This window comes from Dermacentor andersoni, chromosome 7 (assembly GCF_023375885.2).
Source record: "Dermacentor andersoni chromosome 7, qqDerAnde1_hic_scaffold, whole genome shotgun sequence".
NCBI classification, from domain to species: domain Eukaryota; kingdom Metazoa; phylum Arthropoda; class Arachnida; order Ixodida; family Ixodidae; genus Dermacentor; species Dermacentor andersoni.
The window spans coordinates 162,902,051-162,921,996 of record NC_092820.1 but is presented as its reverse complement, the minus strand read 5'-3'; the positions used below and the strand labels follow the sequence as shown (position 1 = coordinate 162,921,996).

Sequence of the window (19,946 nt, the reverse complement as noted above, 5' to 3'; positions counted from 1 at the left end):
CAACTGGTGGGACACAGTATATGAGCTGCCAAAAGCGTCAAGTGCTCCACTAAAGTCATTCCAAGAATTCCACATGAGAAATGATCAAGCTTCCAAATGTCATACACAATGAAATTTGGAAGCTAACACAATGAAAAAAGAATGCAGTGAATAGGTGGCAATATATCAAAGTTTGACTGTATCAGCACTTGATGGATAATGGAGGTACTGCTCCTCTAGATACATTTCTGTAGAAAAAGCTGACAAAACCGTAAATCGAACATGTTGCCTAGTACAAAACTAAAGCTTACTGCATGCTTACCTTTCAACTCCTCAGTTCTTATCGCAAATAATGCATAATATTCCCCCCCCCCTTTTTTTTCACTATGCTATGTCCTTGCAAACAAGACATTCGTTTGAAAATTATATTTATTGTTTATGTGTTTTACCTTGCCCATAATACATTAAAAAAACCCATACTCAGAAGGAGATTTTCAATATACATGTAAATTCGAAATGTTACTGATTGAACCCATAGGAATGTAAACCTCAATTAACATTCACGAGTACACAAGCACAACTGCACGTGCTAAAATGACCAGATGTGTGTGGTTTGCTTCTGGCAAGCGCCCAGGAAGCAGTTAAATGAGTGAATACAATCATCAGTTGGATGGAGGAAGGAGGCGGGAAGGGGTACTGGCCTCCCCGCCATTATAGTTTTCTCACAGCAGCTCAGCCATCCCCCATTTAGATTTTTTTCATGCAATCCAGTTATCAAAGGGAATTTTTGTGGCACTTGAATATTGTTATAAGTGCGTCGAATGTACAGTAAAACCTCAATATTGACATGTGTACTTGTTCATCTTCCTTCGGTGACCGCTTCGCACTGGCTAACAAATGTTAAACATACCAATCGTTCAGCGCAGGATAGGCCTGCATGTATCGGAAGTCTCTCGAATGTTATTGATGGTTCTATCGATCGTATGTTGTCACCAAACCTCGTGTAATCTGATCGTACACATGACGCAAATTGTGCAGTGCTTGCTGGAAGGCATGCGGGCAGCAGTGACTATGCTGGAACGTTTGCAGAGTCTTGTATAAAAGCCGGCGCGCTCAACTTGCAGAGCAGATTTTTGCCAATTGCCGAGTATGCTTGCCGCTCTTGTGCATTTGTGTTACTTGCCTCTCTGGCCAGAGGTTCGCCCAGTAAACAGTTAGTTTTGATTGCTAAAACGTTTCACTACTGTCTGCTCCTTCACCATTTCTACAACGTGAAAATGTAGTGAACATGGATATAATAAATTATAGAATATGATGAAGTAAACACAATACCCTTCTCATCGATATCAGCATGAAAAGAATAGGGGCTTATATCCAATATATCTGAGGTGTTTTCGTGCATTTTATTTACCTTGATACAGTTCCAACAGAATGATGCCAGTCTCTCTTCAATTTGGTGCAGCTCTTCTGGTGTAAATCTGATCCCTGTGGCTATTTCGTAGTCTCTGATGAGTTCTGCAAATGCTAGGTTTGTGTCTTCGAAGGAAGGTGCTGCTCTGTTTGCTGAACTAGTAGTTGTTGCACCTGAAAAATACAAACCAGCAAACATTTTATATATCTATATTGGCAGACTTGCCATTAGAAACGATGTTTGGCTAATACAATGAAGAAATTTAAAATGTAAGGAAGTCAGACATTAACAGTTAAATATGTTTGCACAAATAAAGGCAATATCGGTAAACCATGGCAGAAAATACCCTGGTGATATTTGCCTTTTACAAGTACTATAACATATATTTGCAAACACAGTTCTGTAAAGGCACAAGTACATGAAGTTTTTTTACTGTACTGCAATAGAAGCAGAGACCTGGAGAGTTTCTTAAAGGTTTTCCAAAGAATGTGCAAACTATAAGTTGAACATAACTTTGCAAAAAAGCCCTTTACAAAGCAGCCGTTCTTATTTTATTCTATTGTTGCATACGTATACTGATACATTTTAACACACACAAAAAGAGAAAGCAGGATTTATAAATGAAGGCTAGTTATGGATCCCCCAAAAGAAAAATATAATGTACGGACAGCAACTACATACGGACAATTATGAACAGTATACAGTCGAACCCGACTATATCGAACCCGTTTACATCGAATTATTCTATATATCGAACAATTTCTGGTCACGGTATAGTTACAATGAGTATATATAGCAAAAATTACGCTTACATCGAACAAATATTGCAGTGACTCCCGATATATCGAACGTCAGGCGGCGGAAAAGTGCCCCCAGAGGTTGGCTTTCCCTCGTGGTAGCGGGGAAACCCGGCGGCGCGGCTCCATCCAACCGCTCTCCCTACCGTGACCGCGCTATCTCGGGCTGTTCGGGCGAGCCGTCGACACTCCCCGTATCGCGCATAGTGGAGTCTATTAGGCCACCGTCCTCCCTCTTTTTCTATCATCTTTCACTTGCCACCCCTCTCCCCTGACGACGCTTCGCCGTGCTCCCACACGGGTTGCAGAATCAAGCGTCCTTCTAGATCACTATCTAGCGACACTCCCCAGCAAAAGATGATCCTGGCCCGCCTACAGCGCTTGCTCAGACAGCCAATCAGAAGCTCTTGTGCTCTCTTCGAGCAAGATGGCGAAAGTGCGAGTTGTCTGGCTGCTTCTCTGGTTTATCGTGTTTGCGCCTTGTGGGCCTTCTCCCGCAGTGTTGCCGTGATGAAGCGGCAGAATTCGCCTTTCGTCGTGAAGCTCGAAATCGTAAATCGCGTCGAACGCGATGAGAAGTTGGATGTCCCCGCAGCGTGCAAGATTCCGAGGAGCACTCTCGGCACGATTAGGGCTAAAGTGGCCAGGCTCGCAACCCGGTGCCCATGGCGCCCGACGCATACGCACGGCCGTGTACGAGGGGTTCTTCATACGTGCCGGTTTCCGCGTGCTCGGTGAGGACTGTAAATTCTGATGAATGCGACGAAGCCGTTGCCGGTGTTGCCGAAGTTTGGGGCTAGCTGACAAAATTTCCGGGACATTCGAATCAACGGTGGACGAGTTTATGAGTGCAGATGATGGTGTCGCGACCACGGTAGAGCCCGGAAACGAAGACTACATCGCCGACATCGTACCGAGCACAAATGACAGTAGGCACATTGAGGAAAGCAACTACGGTCCTTTGCCCATATCCTCCGAAGTGATTGGTGCACTCGCATTAGTCCGGCGCTTCTGCGCGAATGCGGAAGGTTGCGGCCTCAGCTACTCCGACTCCTTAGACAACGTGGTGAAGTGCGTGCGTCGCAGGCAGCGAAATTGCCCAAGCAGAAGAAAATGCAGGACTAATTTATGCCAAACTAAGCTAGTTTCGTTAATAAAGTGATTTTATAAATGGTATGTGCTTTTATGACATCCAATTATTTAGCAGGCTTATATCGAATTATGCTCTATATCGAACTGATAGGCGTTTTTTTGCGAGTTCGATATAGCCGGGTTTGACTGTAATGTACGGACAGCAATTCAAGACTGTGTTAACTAAGATCACGTAATTACATACGAAAACTCAAGTACATCAAGAACCAAAGAAGAAAGCTTACAAATCTAAGTTGGTTCACAACTAGCTTGATTGTACAAAAGGAATGATAGAAAATGTGCAATTTGTGGGCAAAACACACTGCACGGGCTATCATTAGATTCCAGATCACTTGCAGCACATGATAACAGAGGGAGAAAGGCAAGAAACACACTTCATGACAGTGGTAAATCACTAATGCTGTTTTATCACTGACACATATTAATGAAACTCTAGCACCAGAACTGTAAAATTACTGGCAAATTGCATTCTTTATTTTTTTTATTGCTTGGTGTGTCATTGCTTTTACTATGTTTTTTTTCCAAACTATTGAAGACCAAATAATTGTCTCCTTTGTGGCTGCCAGTAATCAGGTGACAAGACAAGAGTTGACAAAACAACTCGTGACCTAAAAATATAGGTCAAGGTCTCCCATAAGTGCAAATTAAATCACAAAGCACAGATTTTGAGAGTACTGCAACACATGTTATGCACCACGCGTGCAGTGACGATTACGTAAAGATCTGGCTATATTTACCAGTTATTCACTGAAAGAGATAGGTGTGTATGGACAATTCTGTACAGTATAATGTACGGACAGCAATTCAAGACGGTGTTAACTAACATCATGTAGTTACATACGAAAACTCAAATACACACATGCAAACTAGTCACATTTCTTGTTCAAAGCATGTTGTAACAGACGAAAAGCACAGCATCTGATACAAGGTGATCCACAGAAATTCAACCAGTTTTGCAGGATACCAGAAACAAAACATAAAAACTGCAGGCAACCAGTTGCAGTTATTTTACCAATTCTAAACCTGCTTTGTTTTGGCTACGTTTATATGAATTGCAGCAACAAATTTGCTCAAGATTGTCAGCGGTAGCACGCTATTTTGTAGTTATGACCAGTAGTGACATTGGCCAGGATTACATGCGACCGTTGATTAGGAGCCTGCGCTGCTTAAAATAGGGTATGTGTAGGCAAAAAAATGTAAGTACTACAGGCAAAGTGAACAGCCCTTGGGGAGATTGCAGCCATTACAAAGGAGCTGCTCTACAATGCATGCTGAGAGCTAGCTGCAAGTACCAACCAAGAATGTGCTGCTTGCTCTTTGGCACCATGACAAGGAGTGAGCGTAAGAGGGAGCTCTTAGCAAGACACAATGCCCTGTTGAGAATGCTGCAAATGGGGCTGTTGTTCCCATCCGTACTGCAACCCTGCACAGCGGCCAGTATGCACTTGACATCACTCAGGCAGGTAACCAGAGAAAACAGCACACCTGTAATGAAGAATGCAGCTATGATGCATGACATGAGTACCACACATGCATGATTTGCATTCTCTGTCTTGTTCAGTAATACTATGTGTTGTCTACAAAAGACAGCTTGCAAAGTCGGGCACAATCCAGTACAAAATGAAATGGTCCCACATTCAGATATGCTTGCGAAAGACGACCGATGAACTTGTGCTGACTGTGATAAGCAATTTAGCTCTCAAACCTATGAAGTCACAATGACAAAATATCTTTTTCGTATCCAATGTTCAGTGCAAGCATGTATTTGCTACATGATAATAATGGTGAGAAATATTTTAGGTTTACTTTGTCATATCTAATTATTTAGTTATACTGAGGGCCAACTGTATTTCTCATCTTAAAAATCAGAGTTTATGCAAAAGGACAAAATCAGCTTCACACGAAACAACCAATTTATTGGCTGCATTACCTCTCCTGCCTGTAGCAGGAAATTACTAATATTAATGATACATAGTACATTCTCCTACCCAAGTGATTTGGTTAAAAGCAAAATCATTAATGCCACCTTCTGTAAACATCTGTAAATTCGCTCTATGTGTTACATTTATTGGCAATCGTGTAGGTGGTGAGCAACAAAGGCATCAGTACACTATCACAATGTAACATTACATGAGGCAATGATCACACACATTTCTCAAAACCTGCATTATGACGCAACAATGCCAGTAATTTTTGCAGTAAGACAGCATGACAAGCAGAACATGAAGGCTGGACAAAGGACAAAGCCTTCCAACACTTCAACACTTTCAACACATCAATTAGGAAAAACAGCACAGTAATCAAATGAGGATGGAAGCTCGTTCATGAAAAAGACACACAAAAGCCGCTGTGTATCTTGTGCTTGAGCTTCTGTTTTTGTTCTATTCCTTCACGGACTGCCCTTAGCGATTAAAAATCGACAAGCCCTACTCGCACGCTATTCCTACTCCCAACCTCTTCAAGCGCTATGCGCACCATTGTGCGTGCCAAGACAGTGCATCAAAAATAAAAGGACATTTCAAATGTGTCGCATAATTTTGAAACACTTCTGACTGGACATGTGCTGCAAGTTTGATTAATATGTAAGGGTTAGAATGCAGATGGCTCCTTGCTTGCTCTCGGTGTCAGTATGTCGTCATGTAGCGGGCTTCCCTTCTTTTATTTTTATTTTGTCACAATTTCTTTACATCAGGCATATTTCTCAAGTGGCTGGATATGTGCTTTAGACATGGAAATGATAATGTTCTCATCTGACGTTACTGTAAAGAGTTCTCACATGAAGTCCACATTCTGTAAACTTGACAAAATTCCCTGAAGAATTGAAAATCCTTAATATATTATGCAGTTGTATGCTTTTCATGATAGTGAAGAAATATGATCAAACTAAATTTTGAATGGAAGGGAAATAATTGGCATCTGAAGGGATTAAAGACAAGTTCATAATTTATACATAATAATTATAACTTCAGATACATGCAAAAATAATAAAGAAAAAAATTGTCTACCATGAAGTGGGAAGCTTGCCGATGCGGACACTGGATCATGCTGGAATGCTGAGAAAGCTTTTTCACCCAAGCTGCAGATTTCTTCTAGCTTTGTGGCAAGCTGCTTTGGCTCCTTTTTCAGGCTGGTAAAAAATAAATAAAAAATAAATAGTGATGTTTCATTTCATGAATGCGGGTTACACACAAGAGTATGGGCGGCATTCCTATATAATTGCGATAGCAATGATATGGACACTCCAGATGCATCTTCTGCCATGCATCTTCCGCTGCAATGTTCTGTATGAAGTTCAAGGGCAATCACATCGTCCCCGCGCGCCATATGCTGTATGTGCAAGTGAAAGCATGTGACAGTGAGCCGAATCACATGCAAGGGAGGAAAGCAGGGAGGCAGCGCAGGAGAGGGAGGTGAGGGGGGGGGGGTAGGTAACTTGCACTTTGGCAACAACAGCATACTTTGTGTGACCGCACGCACCCTATCTTGATTGACTGAAAGTCCTTTATTAGATAATGGGGAGGCACAGGTCCTCTGTGGGTATGGACGGGGCATTTCCAGACTACAAAGTCACTCACATGGTTAGTTAGGCTTTCCAGTCAATTGAGTGATAGTCACTTGTGCTGAGGCTGTGTGCAGTCAAGATTGGTTTATCAGTACCCCTAAACCATCCCGATCAGGCCACTCTGACTACCCTATTTAGCAAATAATAACTGCGTGTTAGGATCAGTGAAAGCAATCTGCAGATGGCTTATACCTTTGTGCGTGCTGCATTCTGGCTGCTCAGTTTGCATTGAAGCAATAGACAGCACGAAAGTCACTTCACTCGCTGCTGCTGCCGCTCTTACTCACGGCGTTTTGACAGCGAGTGTCTGCAGTCAGAGTGTGATGTGTTCATGCTTGCCTGTGCATTCTGAGAGGCGGTCAACCCAGCGCGCCTCTGCCTACCCTCCTTTGCAACACTTCGCCTCTTTTCTCCTTCCCTGCTTTGCTTAATGCCACCTAGGTTTTCCTCTAGGTGGCGTTGCTTTGCCACACGTTCAGCGTGCTCCTTCATACTTTCCCCAGCGTGCAATTCCCTTCTCCACCTCCAGGCGCCTTCCTCCTCCGGCGCTCGCTTTCTTCGCAGCTTCAAGCATTGCATCACTGACTTTACCAGCGGGCCCCTTACGCACGCACGTAGAATGATTAAGAGAAGGAAGCACTGACCTAAAATTAGAACTTTAATTTCAAACTGATACACCAACATGCTTACACTGCCAAATGAAAGCTCTAGCACAACATGCCCATTTTTTTTACATAAATAGGAATACAGAAATGACTCCTGTAGGCAACCTCTGCATCAATTACATGAAATTTATTGTGCATAAAAGAAACATGCAAATATCAGAAACCATTAAAAGCAGGTTTTTGGCTCTGACCACCAAATTCCAATAAGAATTACAAGATCACTAAACCTGAAAACTTTTATATGCCGAATTAAACGCTGTACCGTTGGAATGAAGACAGACAGACATTTATGACCTGCTAGGAAGGCTGTCAAGGCAATTAAAGCACGGGAAAGTGTCACTGCAAAATTTATACCATACTGCTACTTTGTAAAAAGGTTGCTGAGGTGCTACGACAAATGTAATGAGCTCTCAAATGTTCTAATTTACAATGTCAGTTTTGTCTAAATGAAATGACCTAAAAAGGGGTATTTTTTCCAAACCTTGTTTGTCCTCAACACGGAGGTAGAGAGTTACCTTCATTATTTTAAAAACGTTGCACTTTGTGATTTCTGGCAATTTTCGGAGGAAGATTTGAGGTTCCAAACTATATTATGACTGTGCTCAGATAAGAAAATCGGAATGAAGTACTATACATATAAACGAGACTTCTTAATTATAAAGTAGAGTTTAATCTGCCTCAGTCGAGTAGCAGGAAATATAAAGGATAACTTTTACTTTTTAGTGTGACAATGCAATGTTACAAATGCTCCAAGAGTGTGTTTGCATGCCGACGACAGGTGGCAGCCAGGAAGACAAATATCAAAGCAATCAATCCACAACTTCCTCATCAACTTTTGTTGTGCAAACTTGAGTTGTCCTCATCAAACATGCTTTCAATTTTAAAAAACTATTATCAAACAGGCCAATAATGCATCGCTACTTATCGTTTTAGATTAGACACCATGCACTTAAAAAAATTCAGTTCTTATCAAGAAGCACCGAAACAAGCATTTGCACATCCAGCGGTCTGAATGAAGCAAGGTGCATTAACTGTTTTCCTCATGAATTCTTTTCGGCTTAAATAACTGGCACGTGAGTGCTACTGTGTGCTGTCTTTTGCCAAGATCGGTCACTTTGCCAATCATCGTAGCTTTACAGATGCCATTTGCACACCATTTAAGCTAGTATTGGCCACTCGGCGCAATAGAGATAAAGAGAAAGAAGATAACTGAAAGAAAAGGAACATCACAATAGCTGACCTGTTTTTTATATAATGATAACAACAAAACAGGGAACTTGAAAGTAGAGTTCTGCACCAATTACTGGCTAAGCACTTGCACCCCTCCCCACTCCTAAAGTGATTTCATCTGGCCACCAGCCTACACTAGAGCTCAGAAATACTTATTTTCTACTGCAACATTTTTCTTACTGTCTTTAAAGTAGGCCCATGACAGTACTTGTCATGGTAGGTCAGGGTAGCATGCTTACTTGGTGAGGTAAAGCCGGAGGAATAGGGCACCAATAGCATTGTCTTGGGGCCTAGGACTAGCAAGGTATTTGTGTGCAGCATCCTGCAGTGCATCCTGAAGATTGCTGCCGCGTTGAAACATTGGGCAACCGTCGGTTGTCAGGAGCCGGAATGCACAGAGACGAACCTGAATGAAATGAGAGCCTCAGCTTGCAATAGAGAAAATGGTGGTGCTTCAGCTCTGTTCACTACTCTGCAAGTACACAGGCTGTCTGACAGCTCTTTGCAGTTGTTACTCAGCATAATTTGCAATATCTTACTTTCTGAAAAGGGGAACTTCGGTATTTCCCATTACTTTTTTGAGCACTGTGCTGCAGCAGACATAACACAACTTAAGATTTGTTGAACATGCTGGCATGAAAATCTTGACAAACTTATGTGTAATTAATTAATTAATTTGGGGGATGACCATTAGAGGATGTCAAGTGTTCTAACTCAAGAACTATAATAGATAACTCAAAACTGATTTCAGTTCTAATATCAGCATAACAAATCAAATTAAATTGTAAAAATGGAACTTCCATTTTTTTCACATCACGAGAGCTCTTGTGGTGAAATTTTGTGCATGTGGTAGCATTAATAGGCTCATCACCAATACGAAGAGAATATACATTAATTGAAGTCATAGCGCTGGATTGACATGGACAAGAAAGATGACGGGACGTGTGCTACATAGTAGTAGCGCACGTCCTGTCGTCTTTCTTCTCTGCATCAATCCAGCACTATGACTTCAGTTGATGCAATGAAACAACTGGCCCAAAAATCTGCACTCCTGGATAAACATTAATTTAATCTGGCACTGCTCTGCAGTGCACTGGCAGCAGCCAAACTGTCATTTCGCACTGGGCTCAATTTCATAAATCCATAAATCTTTCCATAAATCTTTTTATGGAAAGTACAAAACAATGTTGGAAGACAAACGACCTACTCAGGAACTGCTAAGCCAAAAGATGTACTTAGTAGCTATCTATACTTCAGCGACAAAATAAAATGATAGAAGATCTCCATTGCAATGGTCTCTAATTGTGCTGCAGTTCTTCTGCACACATGTGCATACCTGGTTGCCTCTGATCCACAACACGCAGACAAGGTCTACTCGCAGCCCACTCAACACTTAGCTCACCTCAACTGTGCTTGCTGTTAGAACTAAAATAAATGAGTGTAACGCTGCCACAAAAGTAGTACTACAATACAGCGGCTACCTAGAGCAAAGTCAGTGCACAAACAACTGTAACTTGCACTTTGATAAATGTGTATATAAATGCTTAGCTAAAAAATGTGTTGTTCTTTTTACCTCTAGTACATTATGAAAAAGAGCTTTGAGAAAGGCTGCCTTTATGCTCTTATGCATCGGTTCCAGTTCAAAGCGGCCCATCTCAGAAGCAAAGAACTTTTCCAAGGTGTCTAAAAGAAAGAAATAGCACATGAAATCAATTGCAAAAGCATTACAAGGCACATTCTCTTCCATGTTCAAAAAATAAAGAAAAAGCAAAAATCAGCTTGCATAGCTAATAACATATCTGTTTGTATTATACAATGGAACTCTTGTTTTTTTGTGTGTGTGTATGTGTGTGCATGGGTGTGTCAAATACAAAAGTGCATACTCGGGAACACATTATAGGAGGGGGGCTTTAGCTCTTATAGTCCCTATGCAAACAACATGCGAGATGGAGAAATGCCCTTCTTATGGAAACACTGTACCAAGTTAAATGAAATGAAACATTTAAAAAACAATAATCTAAGTTCTGTGACTATTTATGGCAGATTCGCCGATCTGTGCAAGTCATAATTGCAATTCCATGGTACTTTCAATGAACTATACACAACACACACAGTAAAAAAACAAAGAAAAAAAGAACGGTATAGAATATAGACAGAGCAGTGTCTTCCAACTTATTTTATTTTCACATATGCACAGACACATATCAACATTTATTGCCTTATCTAATCAACAGATGAAAAGAAATAAAATAAAAAGAATGCATGTGGTAGCATGTGATGAAGAATCAACATCACGAACCCCATCTCACTCATGAACATGAGATGAATGCCAGCTCGTTACCTGTCAAGCGGATCGATGCCAAAGACATGCAACTACCGGCTAGACGAACAAATTTTGTTGCTCATATTTCTGGCGTAAAAGTGAAAAAGAAAGACACAAAAAGAATTTATACATAATGTTTACAACTCTTACAAATCTGCGACAAAAATAGCCATCACAATCCTGTAAACTGCATCTGACTGAAGGTCTACAGCAGATAAAATTGGCACACTGCAGGGTACCGAGGAGCCCTTGGCTGTCACATTTACTGTGGAAGCCAGTCTGGCCATGGAAATCACCCAGTCACGCCCCGAGTGTTATCTTCTCGGGCGAACTTCAGCCTTGTCGTCAACAAAGTTATGGCAATGCCACAATACTATAATTACATTGGACTTCAGAAAATACGACTAGTATTTCGTGGAGAGGACTTTTGTGAATTCCATGAAGTCAAACTAGCAGCTTTACATAGATTGAGAACTACCACGCTAGCTGTGTTTGCTTTAACCTCTACACCATTTGAACTTTGATATAACGAACATGGATATAACAAATTATCAGATATAACAAAGTAAATAAAGAATTTGGTTTTTCACTTGATTGGTTGGTCTTGATTGGACCACAACCAACAAGCTAGCATGGCGATCTCTTGTGATCCCACCGATTGCATTGTGTATTAGCGACGCTGCAAAGTGCGTGCATGTAATTTACTGCTGTTCCCATGCCCATATCAGAAAAGTTTGGCAGCATGTTACACCCCTGTAAAACGTGAGGGCGCAAGCCTGCTGCACACTTGGTAATGCATTAAGCTATACGATCGGAGGGGCCAGACCTCTTGCAAGACATAACGAGCCGCAGTGTGAAGTACACATGTGGCGCTTTAGGTCGGCCCTTTCAACGACACATGCGAGCGCTTTATGCACTACCTAAAGTTGTAGCATGCTTGGCGCCAGTAAGTGTTACAAATGTGTAACACAAGCCCAACATAACGACGCGGCATCCTTTCGGCAGGGGAAAACAGCACTTGCAGCCGAATGCCTTGCACTCGCTGCTTCGCATGTCGCACCTTGTTTCTCGCTTGGAGAGCATCCTCTGCCGTAGTGCACTTCCAAGGTGTATCGCACAATGTGCCGGACCCCGGGTGAGCATCTTCCATCGGCGTCTCTCTCGCTTCGCAGTCGAATGTTGCCACAACTGTCACCGCATGACGTCAGCAACAAAACACCTGTTTTTCTGCCTGTACTCGCCATTCATTTCCCTCTTGACCTGCCACTCGCTCGGAGGTCACAATGTTTTTTTTGTACCACCTGACCAGATGCCACATTTTTTTTCAAGGCCATCGCGCAATGATCCACTTAAGGCTTTAATAAGTCAAAAATGTGCCATCAGAACTCTTGGAGACCCTTTGCTGGCCCATGAGAAGCATTATGCTTGCGTTCTTTCGTGTATATGTGATCGCATTTTTTTCCCCATATCAGAGCATGTGGTTATAAAGAATATGGTATATAACGAGATTTAACTATATCAGGTGCAACTAACAGAATTAAGATTTGTTTTTGCTACAGGGTTATGAAGCTATAAGCATTATACTCATTATACTAAGTCTTTATTTAATTTAACATTTTTCACAAATTTTTGTAAATCATGCGATTTTCTTTAATGAAAATCTGCTCTCAGCAGTCACTAGAGCTTGACTTTTCCCATTAAATGCAGCAAATATTATCCAAATAAGTTCACCAGTTGCACAAGAACAGCATTTCTGTTTCACATATATATATCCCCTTAAGTCACGAATTATGTTCGACTGTCGATAAACATGTAAAATGTACATAATTTTATGCCAAGGGGCTCGAGGCTCCATAGAAACCAAGTCAAGGCGGGACGAGAATGATGGTGCATTTTATAGAGAGCTACTATAATTACTTGGTAATTATATATTCATTTATTGTACAGTCAGCAATACTAATTCTCTTTATTAAAAAAACTGAATCACCCGCTCAAATTACATGCACAGGTTAATTATTTGGCACAAGCATTGCAACAAGGGAAAAACACCTTTCGAAAATACTACCGAAACACCCCACTTCAAACGTCCCGTGAAACACGGTATTGCCTTCACCAAAGCAGTCGTCTAAAGCGATAAATTTCTCTCAGAAGTGAAGGGGGTGCACTTGAGGAAAGCATAATGTTCAATTTACTCAATGCTTAATGTTCGTTGTCTATTCCTTGCAACCACGGCACAGTAATGGCAAAAATAAGTCGCGTCCACAAATGTGTACGCCGTGACTGAAGAGGATATATATCTGAATTGGCAGATTACAAGCCAAACCTTTACCTTAATACCGTAGATCAAAATAATTGATCAACAGACGCATGCGAGCCACATATACGGTAACCACTACCATGACTATAAACAACCACTGGACTCACTAAGCTATCCGTCTTCCAAATGTATTATCAAGATTAATCCTACAGAATGTTTCCACAGCCTAACAGCAAGCCACCATCTATAGTGCCAAGCTGTACAAGGAGACACATTTCAGGTAATTTTTTCTTTCTTTATTAGAACATAAAACATACAAATATTTTGTCAGCTCGCCAAAGCAATGATGCTTTTGAGCGGGACTGGGCAGTGCTCTGGCCCAAATTGCACAGTCTTGTGCTCTAAGAACAGAGGAAACAATAGGAAGTGAGAAAAATAAAAGTACAGATTACAAATGCACTTGCCTGCCTTGTGCGTTGATCTTTGTTTCCCAGATGGGTCCGCACGAAAAGTCTTTCCAAGAGACTCAAGGACCAACAGTGAAGTTATGGCTCTTTGGTAATTGGCACCTGGAAACAGGTTCTGCACAGCCACTGCGATGATTTTTCTGACGAAGCCTAAGGGTACATGAAATATGTACAAGGCAAGGTGTCACCTACATTGGTCACCTACAGAATGTTCTACAAAAATGTAGCATTTATAAAGAATCTCAATGTAAATGGCTCTTCTTGCTTAACTGTTGACTCATCTGTGTTGGAATTTCACACACAAGCTGAACTTTGCAGTGGGTTTTGTGTTTATTACCATGCTTGGATACAGTACTTACCCACTTTTCTCAGAATAATTAAGTACACATTATCTGTGGTGATGTTAGGCAGAAAACGTGGATCTTTATTAGCAGAAAAAACAGTGGCACTACGTGTTTCCTGGGTACTCAAACCATTTTGCATTCAGTTGCTTCCGTAGTTGGCATTAACTAGTCCTGCCTAGCTTAAGGGACCTTTTGAACACTTTTCAAGCCACCGTCTTGTGCTTACAGATTGTGTGGATTGACTGTTGGAGAGATAAATGCAACAAGAATCGCCGTGACAGGCATACGCAGTCCAAAGCTATTCAGTCAAGAAATGCCAAGAAACAAGAAGAGTGCCTGCCCTCAACTCAAGAGCAGTTATTTGTCCCCATTTCTCTCACCCACTGATGTAAACCCTCGCTGGTAAGAGCCCAAAGCACCTATGTAGTGGGAGTTTGCACTCCATGGTTGCCTACATGTTCCATGCTCACGAACTTCGATTACCTTGGCGTGCCCTGGTCCAGCAACCCAGAACTGCACAATGTCTCTAGTTCAGCTTTAATTTAGTGCAGCACCACGAACGACAATAAGGGTGCAGCAACAATGATGCAGAGGTGAGAAACCTGCACCACGAGAACAACATGCGAAATGAGGCAGCAAGGCGACAAGGTTGCTCAGGAGCGTACAAAAGCGAGAAGTTTTTGTGCTCAGAGGCAAGAGGTATGCCACCATTCCAGAGGCAAAAGACAGCCAGCTATCAGTTACCTGATATGGAAACATGGGGGCAACTTGCTGAGTGGCGAAGCAAAGTGCACTTTATCAAGCGGATGAATTAGACACTGTTTGAGAACAAAATAAAAAGAAATCAAGAAAGACAGAAAACAATCATAAACAGCCATCTAATAAAAAAGCAACAGCAACAAAAGTGCGTACAGCAGACGTCCATTAATTCGACTCAAGTTAATTTGATCAGGACTGAAGATCCCAGCCAGTGCCCATGCATTTCTATGGGCCCAAACTTTCATTATTTTGATCCTAAAATTGGCCTTTGCCGGATAATTCGAACTTGACAAATCAGCATGCATGCACATGCCCCTGCAGTGACCCCAATAGCGACACCTTTAGTGGCAGCATGCCTTGGCAGAGCTTAGTGGACAGCAAATATATTGAACACACGCCATCCCCCATCGAAAACACTCATTTTCGGCCTGCCCTAGACAAAAAATAATGGTAGCTCACAATGTCCATTTACGGTATTTACCAGATTCTTACGCATGCATTTTTTCCCAATTATACTGGACCAAAAATTGCCTCTGTGGTGCTATCCAACACAAAACCACAACTGCATCTGCATGCTTTACCACATAAAACAACTGTATTGCAGCGAAGCGAAACTGACTCCAAGAAACCGTGCGGCAATTGTGCCGCACATATTAAATCATTGCCCATTTTTCTTGCGAGAAAATAGGGCGTGCATTGGATTTAGACTTTGTTTCGGAGTTTTAATGTCATTTCTATGTTGTCTCACTTTGGTCACCCAGAAATCAGGCGCGTGTTAGGTTTGGGAAAATACTGCCAAATGAAGCAACGGTCTGTTTTCGCACTTTTTTTTTTCATCATCTTGTTTAATTCAACCTGCTAAATATTTCGAGAAATTTCATCGGTTCCGTCGGAGTCCAATTAACAAAAGTCAACCGTATATAGTATGCATGTAAGTGTGTAAAAGTATGCACGCACACAAGTCCTTTCTGCAACTAATCAACAGTTGACAGTCAGTGCCTGTGTTGTTCTGTCTTTCGTTGTTCCTGTTCCTGCGCAGCTTTTCTTGAAAATCACACAGGATTTTTTCAGCATAGTTTGTGACCCCTATCTAATGGTCTTGCAAGGTGATACCTACAGAAGGCTGATGTGTAATGCTTTTCCAGTGTGACAGTCTGAGAGTGTCTCTGTTTTTGCCGTGATGCTTTGTTGAACTCAGATACAACACTCTCTCGCAGAGCCACAAAGACATTTTCAAGCTGCACAACAAGCCTTGACCGGAACCAAGAGTCGTCGACATTTAAGTTGGCCTTCACAAATTGAAGTATATCTAACAGGTCGGCCTCTGGTCTTCCTGAAAGTGCAAAAAAAAAAAAAGTTTTGCATTCGTTACATGTTTGTAATATTTACTGAGGGCTCATATGTATTGTTACTTATGAACAGCTGTAATATACAATGTGTACAAAATTAAATTATCAAGGCCTCAAGTTGCTTTCAAAATAAATATAGAACGGCTCATCTCCTATATCACAGGGGTTCAACAGAAAAATTTGATACCTTGCGAAGTAATCCAAGGAAATTCTGTTAGCAACTAGTACATTTTTAAACACATCAAAATGGTTACACAAGCTATGGCACCAACCAGTCTTTAGCACTAACAATAAACTTATCAATGCAGCAAACACCATTAATGTATGTATCAAATAATAAATCAATCAATCTTTATTGTTTCTTACAGAAATAAAAGAAGCTATTATACAATCAGAATCCCAGAACTTTCTCCATGACTGTTGCAGGGCTCCATTAACACATCGGACTATCAAGAACTTTCACACTTCATATCTACAGAAGCTTAAAGCGGGTTCCATACCTTGTGGGATCATACTACTGCAAAAAAAGTGAAAATATTCTGCAGCAAGCAAGCAGCTGCAATCAATACTGATGTTCTAACAAATAAGTCTATAAGGACCAAAGATTATGCAAGCAAAGTGTGCCATTTTGAATGTAAGTAATACAATTATGCATAGAAACCAAAGTCATACCTGCACGAAGTATGTACGACGAGCAACAGAGGCTGAACGCTTCTATCCGTATTGCATTGGATTGGTGTACAAGACACTGTGCCATCAGTGACTTCTGCAAAAATGTGATATAAATTGATATAAATAATAGGAAAAAAAAAGGCACTATGCACTGTAAGCTTTTAAGGATATATTGTTGTGTGAGATAAAGAAATCACCAATGCTTTCTTAAGCTTCTGCAAGTAATACACTGGAATTGCATTGAAAATATATAGTATGGTACAGGTTGTGGAATGACGATCTTCATAGTTTGGACTTTCTAAGGGTTTAGCACGTAAGTTTCCACAGAGATTAAATTTTGAGAGCGTAAAGCAAGATGACGAGACAGCTTACAGTGTGGAGAAAATAATCCATGAAGTTTTTGTTGAAAATGAGTTCTTACATAAATTTTTTCACAATCATGTTGAACAGTGCGAGGTGGTTCGACCAGGCATACCCAAATGTTGCACTAGTGTTTTGTATAGTCCACGTTACTGTACTGAAATTAGTAACATAGGACAACCACTACACATACAATACAACTTTATGTCTGTATCAGTAAGCATTTCGCCTATGTTCACAGTCAAACCAGGTTACTACTTATAAAACTCCAGCAGGCTGTTAAGAAAAATACTGAAAACAGCCAAGTTTTCGACGAACGTGTCTCAAATTTTAAACATTTATTATACTGTGGAACATTGTGTGGTCATGCAGGAGGCGCCACACAAGTAACAAGCAAGAGTCATAAAAAGCAAGTAACAAGCAGACAAGCAAATAAAAGAAAAAATGAAAACAAAGATGCAGTAAAAGTAAACAAGACAAAAAGACAAATGATGTTATTTACAATCACAACAGAGGCACTCTAATTTACATGGAAAGTTGGTCAACAGCAGTTACAAAGCAGCCACAAAAGAATGGTGAATGTGGCAAACAAGATGTAAAAGCTAGTGCCAAATTATGAACTTGCCTCTAGCACCACGGATGTAAGCCCCGTCTGTACAGCAATACGACCTAGAGTCGCAAGAAAAGAAAGTGACATATCATCCCTCCCATATGTCTCGAAACTTTCTGCAAGCTCTTCTAGGCTGCCTGGTATGTTCTTCAGAGTCCAAGGAAGTAAGTGAGTGGTCATGTTCTGAAGACACGTTCTGCAGAAGGAACAGTTCATAGACAAGGTTCACACAACAGCTCCCCATTCAAGGATATAAAGACACACCGAATAGTGGGTGTGAAATCCCATAAGGTGAAGTCACTCATAAGAGGGCAAAACTTTCATCCATATGATTTCTGGTAAATTCCAACTTTCACATTCGTAGACACTTTGGATCTTTGCCATTGTTGTCATATTCTGCTAAAAATCTTGCTTGCTTCTGTTCTTTTTAGCATTAACATGACTAAATTATTTGTAAATGCACAGTTTGCAATGCATTGAGACACATTCTTTACCTGCAACAGCAGCTGAAAATGTGAAACTGGGTTTGTTCTGTTTGTCCATTCACCTATCCATCTTTTCCATCACGTGATTGTCATTGCTGTGTCACTATCACCACTGAGGAAAGATAAAGCTGTTTTTGCCATGCAATGGCTAACTGATTGATCAATCGGGACTGTCCCAAACAAACACAGGTGCTGTAGTGGAGATTTCTTGATGAATCTTGGCTGCCAGACATTCTTTAATGTGCACCCAATGATTAATACATGTTCATCATTATCGCATTTTGCCCCATAAGAATCTGGCCACCTTGGTAGGGAATAAAACCGCCATGACCTTACTCTCAGCAGCAGAATGCCATACCCATTGATCTACCATGGTGGTTGCCATGTAATGAAGAGAGACAAATGCAACATGAGTAAGAAGGCAATTACAACTTATTCTGGAGACAAGCAAAAATGATATTGGCCTCGAAAGAAAAGGCAAAGCACTAGTGAGGGAAAGTACAATAGCAATTAACTGAAAAAGGAGTCGGCAGAGTTGTGTTCAATATGAGCCGCGCAACATGGTGCCCGTGATTGATGAGGCTCCAACACAGTGTGGCTTTGGTGGCAGCAACCTATGAAAAATTTGTTCTATAAATACCAGTAATTGGAACGGTGTTTGGTTCTCCAATTTTTTGTACGTCGGCACCTCCGTGCTGTCTTAGGGCCCCACCAACCACGGGAGCCATGTTGTAGCCGATACTAAACACAAATGCACATAATATGGTGAACTGGGAGAAACTCACTAGACACAAAGATGCTGTCTGGAAATGGAGTGTAGCTGACAGAAAAGGAATATCTGACACACTTGGAAATTGGAAACGCACTCACCCATCGTCACACCTGATGATGTCAACAATTGGTGCTTTCCAATAGACAGACCACATTTCCTTGCTTGCCATTTGAGTCGAACTAAACGAGAGCCGCAGCGGGAGAGAGACCGAGAGAAGAAAATCAGGTGCGAAAATTTTTTGACATTCAGAAAAACAACAGAAAGTGAAGCCTTCCTCTAAAAAATAAAACAAAAAACATTTCTGTACTTGGAAGTTAGATGCAGAGTTGTAATGAAAGTAAAAATACGAATACATTATGAATTATACATAGTGACATTAGGAAATTCAGAGTGTTGAACTTAACGAGACATTAATAAATATAAGTGATAAAACAAACAGTACCCAAATGTCAGAGATGCTCTATAAACATCCACTGTTGCTGACACAAGGTGATTAGCCAGCAGTCCACGGATGGAGTGTATAGGAAAATCAGCATCAATTTTCAGACACTGCAAGGAAATTGAGATGAAGGAAGGAAGTTTAATATGAATATGCAGAACACACTGTCACTTTGAGAAGTCCATCACTGTGTGTTCTACAATGGCACACACTGCTCTGGCTAACGTATACGACCACATATCTTTTGCTGGTGTGAACTGGAATAACTTGTTAAGACACGCGTGGTTCAATAAATACTATTTTTCTTTTTTTA

General features: G+C 41.1%; 1 protein-coding gene across 2 annotated transcripts in view; it reads right to left on the bottom strand.

Annotated features, from left to right (window-relative positions):
* LOC126533312 (tRNA (32-2'-O)-methyltransferase regulator THADA) overlaps nt 1–19,946 on the bottom strand; it is a 47,003-nt gene that overhangs the window by 24,680 nt on the left and 2,377 nt on the right. For both annotated transcript variants that reach the window (XM_055071856.2, XM_055071857.2), the window contains 11 exons: nt 19,637–19,743; nt 19,293–19,373; nt 17,953–18,133; nt 16,968–17,061; nt 16,064–16,279; nt 13,841–13,993; nt 10,370–10,479; nt 9,036–9,202; nt 6,345–6,466; nt 4,636–4,824; nt 1,391–1,563 (listed from right to left, as the gene is read on the bottom strand). In XM_055071856.2, coding sequence (XP_054927831.1) covers nt 1,391–1,563; nt 4,636–4,824; nt 6,345–6,466; nt 9,036–9,202; nt 10,370–10,479; nt 13,841–13,993; nt 16,064–16,279; nt 16,968–17,061; nt 17,953–18,133; nt 19,293–19,373; nt 19,637–19,743 — 1,593 coding nt within the window. The remainder of the gene's footprint in view (nt 1–1,390; nt 1,564–4,635; nt 4,825–6,344; nt 6,467–9,035; nt 9,203–10,369; nt 10,480–13,840; nt 13,994–16,063; nt 16,280–16,967; nt 17,062–17,952; nt 18,134–19,292; nt 19,374–19,636; nt 19,744–19,946) is intronic.